Source organism: Sceloporus occidentalis, unplaced genomic scaffold (genome assembly GCF_023333645.1).
Source record: "Sceloporus occidentalis isolate IW3139 unplaced genomic scaffold, rSceOcc1.0.p SCAF_7, whole genome shotgun sequence".
NCBI classification, from domain to species: Eukaryota; Metazoa; Chordata; class Lepidosauria; order Squamata; family Phrynosomatidae; genus Sceloporus; species Sceloporus occidentalis.
In genome coordinates, this window is record NW_028316987.1 from 84,231,354 (window position 1) to 84,245,233 (window position 13,880).

The 13,880-nt window shown below is 40.9% G+C and overlaps 1 protein-coding gene and 1 pseudogene across 4 annotated transcripts in view; both read right to left on the reverse strand.

Annotated features, from left to right (window-relative positions):
* Window positions 1-13,880, reverse strand: part of WDR37 (WD repeat domain 37) — a 60,366-nt gene that overhangs the window by 11,858 nt on the left and 34,628 nt on the right. For all 4 annotated transcript variants that reach the window (XM_089533520.1, XM_089533517.1, XM_089533518.1 and 1 more), the window contains 5 exons: window positions 13,636-13,707; window positions 10,426-10,470; window positions 8,728-8,804; window positions 7,577-7,814; window positions 3,772-3,913 (listed from right to left, as the gene is read on the reverse strand). In XM_089533520.1, the coding sequence (XP_089389646.1) occupies window positions 3,772-3,913; window positions 7,577-7,814; window positions 8,728-8,804; window positions 10,426-10,470; window positions 13,636-13,707 (574 nt within the window). The remainder of the gene's footprint in view (window positions 1-3,771; window positions 3,914-7,576; window positions 7,815-8,727; window positions 8,805-10,425; window positions 10,471-13,635; window positions 13,708-13,880) is intronic.
* On the reverse strand, window positions 11,294-13,157 carry LOC149310030 (sterol regulatory element-binding protein 2 pseudogene; annotated as a pseudogene).

Genomic DNA, 13,880 nt, shown 5'->3' on the forward strand with positions numbered 1-13,880 from the left:
TAATGTGAAAATCTTGCTGCCTCTTATATAACAAAACCCCTGTTCACAGCAAATTATTTCTCAGGGTATTTCTTCTAAAAATCTGTTTGAAAAAATAGCAGCGTTGATATCCTTACTGTATTCTAGCTAAGAGTATGGACTATCAATGGCTAAACAATGTAGTTCTACACTACTTCTCGGAGCAGAGACATGTGGCTTTCAAAGATCAGTTCCTAGGGAATATGTACAGGAAAGTACTATTGCAGTCATACAACTTTGTAAGTTCGATCCTAGAGGAGGGCTCCAAGGTGCACTCAGCCTTCCATCCTTTCATAGGTCAGTAAAATGAGTACCCAGCTTGTTGGGGGCAATTGGCTTACGTATTGTAAACTGCTCAGGGAATGCTAGTTCACTGATAAACAATATAGAAATATACTTCCTATTGCTATATTCTCCTTATAAAGCTTGGCATCTGGTTGGGGGGTAGAGTCCTGAACTATACAAGAGTTTAACCTAACAAGATACTTCTTGTGTTCTTATACACAACCACATTTTTTAAAAAAATCTTGATTTAAAACACTCTTGACATTTCTGGAAGTGCACATTATTACCTTCCCTCCAACATTGTTTCTGAGGCTGTTTCATCTCAGTTCTGAACTGCCAGATATATTGATAGTGTATTAAAATCTGATACCATCACCTTCTAATATCAAGAACCATTAAGCCATGAAAGCAAACATTATATAGCCGTGCTTACTTTTTTCATGCTGATTTCTCCTTTTTCTAGAGCACATTGTTTTAACCCAAGGCATTGCAAACATTTAGTGAAACGTATTCACACAGCATTAAAAATTAAACAAATCCTGTACTGCTGTGTTTTATAGTCTCACTCGACATTTTTAATGGAATCTATATATGCCTGGATGTTAAAGATAGTATTTTTTTTTCAGGTTTGAATACAGAACTAAGGCGCCATCTGGTGGAAAATATTCTATACATCAAAAATGTTTTTAAAAACACTCATTAGCAAAAGTATGGCATGTAGAAGTTAAGATGGTCTATCATTAAGCCATTGCCCTCCCTATTTTTCAGAACTAAGCAAGTATTACATTTTCACAGGTGTAATAAGATACTTAAATCTGGTAACGAAGAGTGGCTTATTTATTTTTTTAAAAACACAAACATGTCTCACACTTAATGACCACTGATGGAAAAATGCACACAATTATTAAGATGCTCACAAAATTATTGTGCTGGACCTAAAGAAATGTAGAAGGAAGAACTACTTCTGTCAGTGTTGCTTTTGCAAACTCAAGTAATTGAGAACTCACTTAAGAACCCACAACAACTGGACCATCAACAATGTCTACACGGATTTAGGGCTTTAAAAATTACACTCAGTTGAGGTTTCTACTTGACAGAGTCCAATAAGTCACTGCAGTTTTAGGTGAACCTGCTATGTCTCTCTAGTCTTCTGCCCGAGGAAAACAGATACACTTCCTAAAATTTCATCAGATGAAGAAAAACATTAGGAGAAGCCAAAACAAAGAGCACATTTGCATCTTGTGTCTTGCTTTGCATTCCAGTAAGCATCTTTCAGTTCAACAGTATGTCAGCTCTTACCATAGATGTTCATCTAAAACACGGTAATCATAGACTTGATGTTCCAATGCTGTATCTACACTAAAGACCAGAGGAAGGTGTGTTGTCACAAGGAGGAAGGAAGGAAGGAAGGAAGGAAGGAAGGAAGGAAGGAAGGAAGGAAGGAATTATGACAGAAACCAGCAAGGGAGAAGAAGGGGTAAGGCAAGTTAGGAGCACAGTGATGGAAGCAAGGCAGAATCAACCAAGGTCCTCAAGGAAGGGAACAGTATAATTGATTGCTTCCATGTTCTGCTCCCTGAAAAGTAGAGCTAGGAGGAGGCTAGAAGAGAGGCTAGTCAGAAGCTTCTTAGGTGGATGCTCGATGTGAATATCCACTCTCTGGAATTGGATCCAAATGATTAAAAAAAACCACACATGTGTTCTGATACATCAACTTCACATTTATTTGCCTTTGGAGTATCATATGGGTATTAAGTGTTTAGCACACTTCAAAGTGTGGTAAAAGCCTTCTAAGTGGCTGCTCCCACCCTCTGGAATGCCCTTTTGCAGCAGGCTAGGCTGCCCCACTACCTGCTTTCTTTTCAATAGCAACCTAAGACATTTTCATTCAAGCAGGCTTTTAATATATAATCATGTCAGAGTGGCCTTTATATGGCATGTGTACTTTAGTTATGTTTTTACAACTTTTGTATATTTTTATGTAATTTTATATTGTTTTTAGATAGATGATTTTAATTGTTTTTATATTTTTATTGAAAAGATTTTAAAATATTTTTATCTGTGAGCCACAGAAAGGCGGCATACAAATGAAATAAATGAATAAATAAAATGTTCAAATAAGTTAAATGTGCATAAGAAAGGAATACCACTTACCTTGACAATGTAAATTATTTGGGGGGAGGGGCATAATTACAGGATGAAAATGTAGGAAGGATTTACACTAAGAGGTACAAGGATAGTGGTACTGGAGGAACCACATCTGCCACAATAAATTAGTACTTTCTTTGAAATGCCTTTTTTTCCCCATTTAACAAGAGATACTTTTCAAAGTTTTTAAGAGGATAGCTGTTTTGGTCTTTTGCAGTAAAAACAACAGGATGTATTACCATTGCTGATTGCAGCCCACATCTTCAGATTCCTGGAGAGAATTCTCACTTGGCAAATATTTATACATACATTGGGGGTGGAAGGATGTATTTAGTGATATTAGACAGAACAAAAATGTTAAAAGTACAGACATTTATCACTACCTTAACTGTCATGAACAACCAACAACTAGGTGGGAGAAGAGACATCCTAACACAGATCATCTGCTTAGTATGTATATTTTGATGAAAAGTCAAATAGGTGAAAGAAGGTTACAGTAGACAGTTTTATAGTTTTAATATTTATCCTATATCTCCGAAGCAAATCAGACCACAATTTCTTTTTCCCTTCAATTACTGCCATTTGTCTTTATTTTCTTCTGGCATATGATGAAAGGAAACCTAGAGGGAGCATGTTGCAGATAGGAATCAGCTAATTTGTATAGGGCTGAGACAATTGAAAAGACCATTACAACGGATTCATGCAAACATCAGCTGACAGGTGCATGTATACACATGACTGAAAGGAACAAGACTCAGCATGTTGTAGTGGTCTGAGTGTTGGATTAGGACTCCTAGAGACCAGGGTTCAAATCCTCACTCAGAGATGTAACTCCACAGGGCCATCTAGACAAGGCCTACTCTCTCAACTTTAGAGGAAAGCAAACCGCCTCTGAATAAATCTTGCCAAGAAAAAACTATGATAGGGTAGCCATAAATCAGGCACATAAACAACAAAGAGAGAAACAATGCAATCCTTAGAAGGACAGAGCTGCTACAGCAATCCTCCAGATACAGTGGAAGCTACTGCTGGGAAATCTACTTCCAATCTATTCTAAAATGCAGTACAGATCTAAGGACATTCATTTAAAACTGATGCAGCCTCTCATAATTCTATTTCAATGCAACCAGAAATGAATATCTCTTAACTTTCTTTTATCTGACAACAACTAAGTTTTACTTTGGTTTGGAAAGGCATAAAAGACATTTTGAGAAGTCCCAAATACAAAAAAATAACTACAAAATCCAAAGGATAGTGTCTTGAGCATAACTACCCTAACAAAATTCCCCCTTAAAGACCTAGAAAATATTTTTCACTTACTCTGTATGGCCCTGAAAGACATTCACAGAATGGATAGAAGGATCTCTGAAATCCCATAGACGAAAGGTTGTGTCGCGTGATGAGGTCACCACAAGACGCTGGGTGGGATGGGTGCAACAATGTGTAAGTTCTTGATCATGCCCTACAACCACAGATGAAAACATTAAGGCACTGAGAATGCAAGACATTCTATTTCCTCAAACACTGGAGATGAAAAACATCAGACACAATCTTTATGTTTTGACGACAACCAAAATGACTCCAGAAAGCAGGACCCTTGCCAGTTATCAATTCTCCCCAGACCCACGTGTGTTATTATAATGTTTATCCCAGATTGCTAGCAACATTTCTAACAAACAACAATTAAATTAAAATAAAAGCATGTATTTAAAAAGCTTAATATACTTCAAACATCCTGATGGTGAGTCCAATTTTTCCTACAAGATCTGCCAAGTACCAAAAGGATAAACAACAATTTGACACGTGTTGTGATGCTGCAACATGCAGAGACACTCTGAATTGGGGGATTGGAGTCTTATACAATCAGTAAGCTTGTGAATTGTATTGAGCCCTCCCTTCAAAAGTGCAGCAGACCATGTGCCCTTGCCAATCATTTACAAAATCAGGCCTGGTTACAGGACAGACATGTAGAGAGATCTTGTAGCACCTTTGAGACTAACTGAAAGAAAGAAGTTGGCAGCATGAGCCTTCATAGACTTAAATCCACTTCCTCAGACACTAATGACATATATAGGTCTGTCCCTTGTTTTCCACTCCATCAAATGCATCTGATGACAGCTTCATTCTTTCAGTTAGTCTCAAAGATGCTACAAGATCTCTCTACACACTGATTCTACACATTAACACGGCTATACCTTTGAATTCTACCACTACAGGGCAGTTCGAATTCTACAGGACCGACAACCTTTGTGATGACCTATGGTAGGAACTGGACAGATGGAATTGCGCCCCTGTTGATTCTGCTGGACTTCTCAGGAGCTTTTGGTTCCATTGATTGTAGTATTTTTCTGGGTCACCTCTCTGAAATAGGGCTTGGGACACTGTTCTGCAATGGCTTTAATCCTTTGTAAAACGCCAAGCTCAGAAGATGGTGCTGGGAGACTCCTGTTTAACCTCTTGCCTATTGCCCTTTGGCAGGGGTAGGCAACCTTTTTGAGCCGGGGGCCGGGTTGCTGTCCCTCAGCCGACTAGGGGGCCGAAGCCGGGGGTGGAGCTTCAACCCTCCGGGGCGGGGCCACCTGCCGGGGGTGGAGCTTCCACCCTCCAGGGCGGGGCCGCATGCTGGGGGCGGAGCTTCCAGCCTCCGGGGGCGAGGCCTCCCCATCTTTGCTGGCCCCTGACGGGGTCCCAGGCCCCGTCAGAGACCGGCAAAAAAGCTGGGGGGGCCGCCAGCGCTGGAGGGCCCCAGAGATGGCACCGGGCCCCCCAGAGGCCCCCTGCCGCCCTCGGAGCCCTCCTGGAGGGCCCCGGAGACGGCAGCGGGCCCCCCAGAGGCCCCCTGCTGCCCTCGGAGCCCTCCTGGAGGGCTCCGGAGACTGCAGCGGGCCTCCTAGAGGCCCGCCAACGCCGCTGCTGCTGCCCATCGCAGCTTTTCACTGCTCTGGGCGCCACCATTTTGGGCGGCAAAGTCTCGCGCGACCTTGCCGCCATTTGGGGGGGAAAAAGACGGCGCCCATAGCAGCCTCTGGAGCTATGGGCGCCGCCATTTTTGCGCCCAGAGCGGCGAAAAGCTGTGACGGGCGGCCGCGGTGGCGGCAACAGCAGCCAGGGGCCGGTCGCCAGGCCTCCGCGGGCCGCATCCGGCCCGCGGGCTGGAGGTTGCCAACCCCTGGCCTATGGGGTTCTTCAGTTTTTCTCCCTATGCTATTTAACATACACATCAAACTGCTCACAGAATTTGTCCAGAGTTTGGGTGTTTGGTACCATCAGCATGTAGATGACATCCAATTCTGTTAAATCTGTAAAGCTGCTTCCAATTCTGTTAAATCCTTTCCATCTGATCCCAAGGAAAAGGCTTGGTACTAAAGCAGTACCTGTTATCAGTAATGGACTGATAAGGGTGAACAAACTAAAGTTTAATCTAATGAAGGCAGAGAGCAATTTAGGCTGGGGAAAGGTGAGCTACACTGATTGTCTACCCATGCAAACCTAAAACTAAGGACCAAGCTTAGGACTGTAAAATCATATGCTGAAAAATCTAGTCCAGAGATGGTCAACCTCTAGGAGGTGGGATATCAAGCAACCACACACACTCAAATCATGAGATTCACTGCCACCACTAAAATTCAATCACAATATGGTTTAAAACAAGGCATGAAAATCATGCTTTTCAGAGAGTGTAAAAGGACACAAACTGCATTCAGCCTATGGAACACACAATGCCTAACTTAATATAATCTGTACTTCAGGTACTATCCACAAACAAGCTTTTAACAGATTACAGGCTGCCACTAGCAGATACAGCAGCAGTACACCATTTCTACAAAATTACAGGGGCATCATCAGACAAGAGAATGTTGAGGAAAAACTAAAGGTACCTCCTTGTTCAACAGGGAGAAGTCAAAACTAATCTGCTAAAAATAACTGTATTTCGTTACTCCTAAAAGAAAGTTTTTAAAACTACCCTGAATAGTGGTGTTTTAAAATGCATTTTTTTAAAAAATCAGAGCCAAATCTAGTAAGCCGTGTTCTACAGAACTTTTCATTAGGCAGAAACTGATCTATATTAACTATATCACAGATTTCACATTTCTTACATGTAACGAATGGAAGTCTTCGTGTATTTGGTAAAAAGCTATGACACACCAAGCTTCTGCAGCTAGTACAGTGGTACCTCGGGATACGAAATACCCAGGTTACGAAATTTTCGGGATACGAAAAAATCCCATTGGAAAACATTGTTCCGGGTTACGAAAGTTTTTTCGGGTTACGAAAAAACTTTTGGTGCTTTTCGGCGCGATTTCACACGGAATCGCGGCTTTTCCCCATTAGCGCCTATGGGAATTCGGCTTGCGAAAGCCTTTCGGGTTACGAAATTGACAGCGGAACGAATTAATTTCGTAACCCGAGGCACCACTGTATAGGAAAACCTCCAATCATGAAAGCATAACACTTATATAGGATACAGTATGTGTGTAGTTTTTGTGTTGTTTGGCAAAAAAAAGTTAAATAGATAAACATTTTGTATGAGTCAAATACAAAACTTATTTTTAAATACATTTTTAAAAATCTGTATCTGTTTTGACTTTTATATTATTTATTTATTTATTTGATATGCCTCCTTTCTCCCTGGAGAGACCCAAGGCAGCTCACAGACAAAACATTTAAAATCTCAATAAAATTCATAATAATTAAAAACATCTACTCTCAATATAAAATCACATAAAAATTAACAAAAGTTAAAACAAACTAAAAACAAACCTGCTCCATAAAAAACACCCTGCAATGCATTATATACCTAATGCCTGCCTGCATAAAAACATTTTTACTTGCTGACAAAAGGCCAGCAAAAAGGGGGCCAGTCTAGCCTTCTGAAAAATGGCATTCCACAGGGTGGGAGCAGCCACAGAAAAGGCTCTCTCTTGTGTCCTCACCAGGTGAGCCAGTGATCTTGGAGGGACCGAGAGAAAGCTTTCTCCTGAAGATCTTAGGGCTCTAGCAGATTTATAGGGGAAATATGGTCTCTCAAATAGTCTGGATACTGTCCTGAATCCCAGGGCCAGGAAAAAGTCAGGAGATTTAAAGAAACAAGATGAAAATGAAACTTCCATACAAAGAGATATACCTGTCAGAGAGTGTACAAGTTCGGATGTCTCCACATCATACAAGTTTGCTGTCCTATCCCATGAAGCAGTCACAGCTTGCTTTCCTCCAACCAGCCAATCTGCTGCAATGACTACACCTTGATGGCTTTTTAGAGAGGTTGAAGAAGTCCGGATGGTGGGACAATCACCACAGCCATCTCCATCTGCATCAGTTTCATCTTTATCAGAAAATTCAACTTCATCTTCTCCAGACATTTGCTGTTAATTTTGAGAATATTTGAGAATGTTTAATATATATTAAACAGGCCAAGTTAAACGTTGCTTTCAGCAGTTGGTACTGAACAACTCCTGATCCTTAACATGGAAAATTTATCCCACAAACACAAAAGTTTCTGTTGTCTGAATTCACACTGTGCATGTAATTCCCAAGTCAGACAGTCTGAGAAACAAATAACTAATGAGGGACATTAGCAGACACAGAAAGATTGGATTGTAGAGAGAATCCACAATGGTATAGGATTTGGGAGGGAAAGACACAGGGCACAAGACCAAAGGGTCAATATTCAACAAATTTCCCCTATTAACTGTGGGGGAAAGTAACTTAAAACATTCCCTCTTGGAATTCTATTTTCAAATTGTATATTGTCATGAGCCTTTCAGAATAAAACAGGACACTGAAGTTTTTATCTAAAATCTAAAAGTTAGCCAATACATTTTCTTTGAAAAGTTTACAGAACCTTTATTAAATCAAGAGCAGTGTCTCCTGCTATACAGTCATGCCCTGAAACTGTCAAGCGATTGGGTCTGTTACATGGAGAATAGACTAGGGACAACAAAATCAATAGAAGAACTATACAGAAGCTGGAAATGCTAAGGGCATAGTTTTCAAAGTTTTTTTTAAAAAATAATGCTAGTGCCAAGTTCTTGATGGGCGAGGGCCAGCTAACATTGGTTCTAACAGTAGCAGCCCTCTGAAATAAGCCACAAGATTAGGTTGATAGACTTTACAACATAGTTACAGTCAACCATACCATGTCTAGCACATGCAATAATATAAAAATAGCAATTAGCAAAATACTACACAGTAATAGTGACAAAAGAAGTTTTGTCAACTAAGCCAAGGGAAAAAACATCTTCAGTTTCCATGATCTCTCTAGATTTCATCACTTACATTGCAGTCTGTGGTAGGTTGAGGTGTAGGTAACTGCACCATGTATCTCCAGATATGAGCTGTCTGATCTCCTGAAGCTGCAAAACAAATAAATACAGAAAATTAAGAGACACCAATTCAGAATCACACACTTGATCCTCCAACATAGAACATGAAGAAGTGGAAATAGGAACAAGCTCAAGTGTTCCCTCCTTCCCAAATTCTCTTTCTTTTGCAATTCTTCATACAAATTTTCTAGTTTATTATGGTGTGGAAACAGCAAGCAGTTTAAAATGAGCCCTCCAAACCAGTATTTCAAACAATGGTTTTGAGTCTAATTTATAATCTTGTTTTGGTGGTCTGCCACTCTCAATGACAGAACCTGAGAAAACTGGAAAGATGAGGGAGCACTTGGGTTTGTGCCTAATCCTTCATATCATGCTTTAGAGAATGCGACATCTGAACACTGGTTATTATGTGGGTTTTTTAACCATTTGAACAAATTACATTACTTTTGAACAAACAGTATTACCAATCATTACAATTTAGTATCTGGCTGTTCATCAAAATAATTTATTTATTTATTTATTTATTTATAGTATTTATATCCCGCCCTTCAGCCCTAAAGGCTATCAGAGCGGCTTACAAATAATGCACATATCTCAAAGGATATTCACCCCTTCTTACTACCAGTGTATTCTGCCTTCGTTTCCTGTATTGCAATCTAAGCTTTAAAGTGATTACAACTTCAGGAAAGCAAATGGCATCCTTAATCCATAGCTGGCATCCCTTATCTTCCCAGACCCATTACAATACTTCATCATTTTCTCCCAACTAAAGCTTATTATGTCATTCCAGGGACAGAGTATGAGCTATACATGTCAAAAGTACACAATTATCTCCAGGGAGGCAGACAATTAAAAAAAATTAAATATTACAGAAATTATTTTGGTACAAGCTTTTATGGGCCAATGAGCTGCAGTACATGAAAGCTTACAGTATAATAAAGCAGCTAGTCTTTAAGGTGATCTTGATATGACAGACAGATTATCATGATTTCTTATAGCTATGATAGTTGGAAACCTATTTCATTTTTTTAAAAAAATTAACACTTTGAATCCACTGATCAAACTGTAATGAAAAATAATTTTCAAAGAAAATGTGACCACGTCAAAAATAATTTGTAAAGTGTCAATGGCAAGCCTCAAGTTCAATTCTTGCCCTCATCAGCCAGGATAGAAACAATGGGAAAGCTGCTGTCATTAATAATAGATAGATAGACTGACCACTTAAAGTGAATTGTGGGAGAGTCATGACACTAAGTGTTTTTGTTCACACATTTCATAGTTAACTTGGGGAAACACAGATGACATTAAAGGAGGTTTAGACTAATTCATGGAGAATGCTATCAATGGCTATGAATGATGATTATACACTTCAGCCTTTTGAATACTAGTAGCTGAGAAACAGTTAGAGAAGGCTACTGGCTTCACAATTTGCTTATGTGATTCCCAGGGTGGACTGCTGTGGATGACAGGGTGCAGGTCAGATAGGTCTTCAGTCTTAAGCAGCAGAGTTCTTATGCTATTCACAGGCTGACAGTACAATGCAGTTTCCTACAGCCCTATACACAGAACCTGTAACAAATTATTCAAAAGACACATGTGTGAAACAAGCAAGTATACTGTGAACACTTCTTGGAACAAAATGTTTACATACCTGTGAGAGCCACTTGCTCTGTTGGATGGAACTTTATGGAATTTACTGTGTTAAGAACAAAGGAAGAAAACACAAGTGTTACACCAAGAAAACCAGAGGAAAGCCTTATCAAAAGTCACATGCAACTGAACTGTTCCATGGCATAGCCTGGCCTCCACTGTGGCAGATTCTGTGTAATGAATGGCTTGTGAGCAGACTATGTGAGATTCAATCTTTTCCAGCTCTATAAGTTAAAATGTATGGTTCCATTCTGAGCTGTTCCCAATACTTATACTGTTGTGTTGAAAATGTAATTTAAAGAATAAAATAAAAAGACAAGTTTTTTTTAATGTAACTTGTGCTTTCTTTTCAGGAACCTTTTACCTAGCACTAGATAAATCTGCATTTGTGCACACAAATTCTGACACAAATCTGCTGGATCTAATGTGCAACAGTGTTTTTTGGGAGGGTAGAGAAGAGGGAACCTCAAGTAATTCTAATAGCAGGAGGGCTGGGGAAGAAAAAACCCTTGTAGGAATTCAGAGCAAATACTTATAACAGCAGAAAAAGTCTGTCTGATCTAATCAGAACCAGTTCACAAGTTACAGAGCCCAAATTATTTTACTTCATATTATAGGTGGGATGGGGACAGAAAACTAGAACTCCCTGCATATTCCCTGTATACTAACACATCAAAGGAGAATACGAAGTGTGCCAGTTTTTGACAAGTAGGTAGCTTTCTGCATGTAACAGTTTCCAATTCCAACTCCAATTCTAATTGGACGAGTAGGAGGCTTTTCAATAATCCAGGAATGTGACATCCCTTAACCTCAGTCTGAAGAGTACAGTTCAATATTATACCACCCCAGTTGGTATAATGTTCTAACAATCAAATGAATGTTACCACTAACACTAGCAACCAACGTACTAGTCCCAACTTCTGAAGACTGTAGCGAATAACATTCCATGACAGGCTGCAGGCCAGGTCCAAATGAGAGGTGGGAAGTGCTCGATCCAAGGCAGATAGGCATGTCTCTAAGTTTGATGCAGCAGCAGCAAAATCTCCTTTGGCCAAGTCCAGGTCTGCCTGCTTCCGATGCCGCCAAAAGGTTACAGAGGAGCGGGAATGCAGCTGGGTCACTGGCTCTCCATGCACTAGCAATTTTATGAATACACTCAAGACAATAACACCATTCACAAACCACAAGATCAGAGTGGGCATCATCCAGCCAAACCAGCCACCAGAGCCTGAATCTATCGTCAGTGTACTCCTTGCAGAACCATGACGTACAGGGCCATCAGAGTCAGATGTCCTCTGGACCTCCAGCAGGGAAGTTAAAGGATTGAAGGAGAGGCAGAGGAATGTAAGAGCACAAAGTAGCATTCGTGAACGGTCAACCATTCCCAGAGCAACAGCTGGAGAGTCAGGTTCATCTTTAACCTTTGCATCATCCAGCAATGGGCTTCTTGGCTCTGAATCAATTGAATAAGGAGAAAAGCCTGCTGGTGAACCAGTCAGAAGCTGGAGGAGACATCAACTGAGCATTTTGGTTGAAGCCATCCATCTTCAGATCCACATCATTGTCCACTAGACTGCTTAGGTCAAAACCCTTCAAGAGCTTGTTTTTCTGGTTAGCCAGCTTCAAGACCATGTTTTTCTTGCCGCAGCTTATGATTAACCTGCTGTAGATGTAATCAATGGCCTTCCTCAGTACACCAGACTTGTGCATTTTAGCATCAGTTCCCATTACGAGATCCTTTAGTTCTATAATCTTGTCATTTATAGAGGATCGGTATCTCTTTTCAATGATATTATGAGTGGTTCGTTTCTCTCCTTCCTTTGGTGGTTCTGGCTGCTTGGTAGCACCAGGCACCTGTTTGATGGGCATCTTCTCTTAACCTCCCATCATCATAGGCATTGTAGTCAAGATGGTCCCATTGCCACCAACTAAAGTCTGCAGGGCTGTTGTCTAAATAGGCGTGGTCAGAGCTGTGAGGGCTGGATTTTGAACAGCAGCTATTACAGGACTACCATCAGCTTTCAATGTTGTTAAGACAAGAAAATCTGTCTTGAATATCTGTGGCTGGACAAGGACTGGAACTTGCTGCACTTGAGGGGCAGCTATTGCCTGGACCGTGGCTGGCGTCAGTGTCTGGATGGTGCCATTGGCTGCCTGTGTCAATACTCTCTGAGCCTGCATGGTCTGCACTTGCTGCTGGATGGTAACTGGCTGAACTTGAGAAGAAGCTACCAGGCTCTGAACCTGTGGCTGCAGCACTTGAAAACTTGTGGCTGCATTTTGGTATATTACAGGCTGCTGAATGATTCGGGTCTGAGGAGCAGAGCTAAAAGTTGGAGTAATCATCACTGTTTGTTGCTGGAGCTGAGGCTGAACCTGGGGACGAGGTTGGAGAGGAGGAGCAGTCCGTTGTGGAGCTGGTGGTGTGGCAGCTGTCTGGGATGCTTTCATTTGAATAGCTGGAAGCTGTGGAGAAGCTGCATTAGGTGAGAAGGACTGTAGCTGTCCCTGGCTATAGGACCTCTGTGATGAGGAATCAAATGTTCCACTGCCATTACATGTGCTGTTGCTCTGGAAGGTGCCACATAACTGTTCAGAAAACAGTTCTGGAAAATCTCCAACCTGGTTGCTGACAAATTGTAGCATCTCGTCAATATCGCCCAGCGTCAGCTCGTCCCCGAGCTCCGTCAGGGTCTCCATGCTGTTCAGTTCGCCACTCTCCATAGCCGAGCCACTCAGCCTCAGAGGCCTTAACCCTTTCCCAGCCAAACAGGCGGCGAGGCGGCTTCAGCTCAAGCGGTCGCCTTTCTCTGTCTCAGCGGCGGCCACCATCTTAGACTCAGCCTGCCTGTGACTCCGCCCCCTTTCCACCTGCCACGTGCGCCACCCATGTTTCTCTCTCACACACACACCCTCCCACCGCCCACTAACACTAGCTTCTCAGCAACAAAATTATCAAATTTGAAACTGGAAACCAATTTAAGCAAACTATTTCAATTTGTTATTCTGTACTCAGATATTGGTTTTTGTGGACAGATCTACATTACAGTTATATGAATCAAATCAGTTCTTAAAAAGTATTTTTACACTCAAAGTAGTTTCTAAAGTTTGCCTAAGCATTTATCTTCTACTAAACATGCCATTATGGGAAGACAACATACATAAACATGTTATCTGAAGTTCTTGTTCATTGTCAAGAATGTATTCTTACCTGATCCAGCATGCCCGATATATTTGATGAGACACTTTCCTGTTTCTATGCTCCATAACAAAGCAGTGTGATCTGTAAGAATTAAAACAGACAGGAAAATGTATACCATATTTCAAGAGATAAATGAGTTTATATACTGTAAGCCTGACAGCAAAACATACCATCACTAGTTTATGATTAGCAACCTATGGACTTGAAAGTTAAACCTGAGAATAAAAGGCAATGAAAGTTCTAAATGCTTTTAA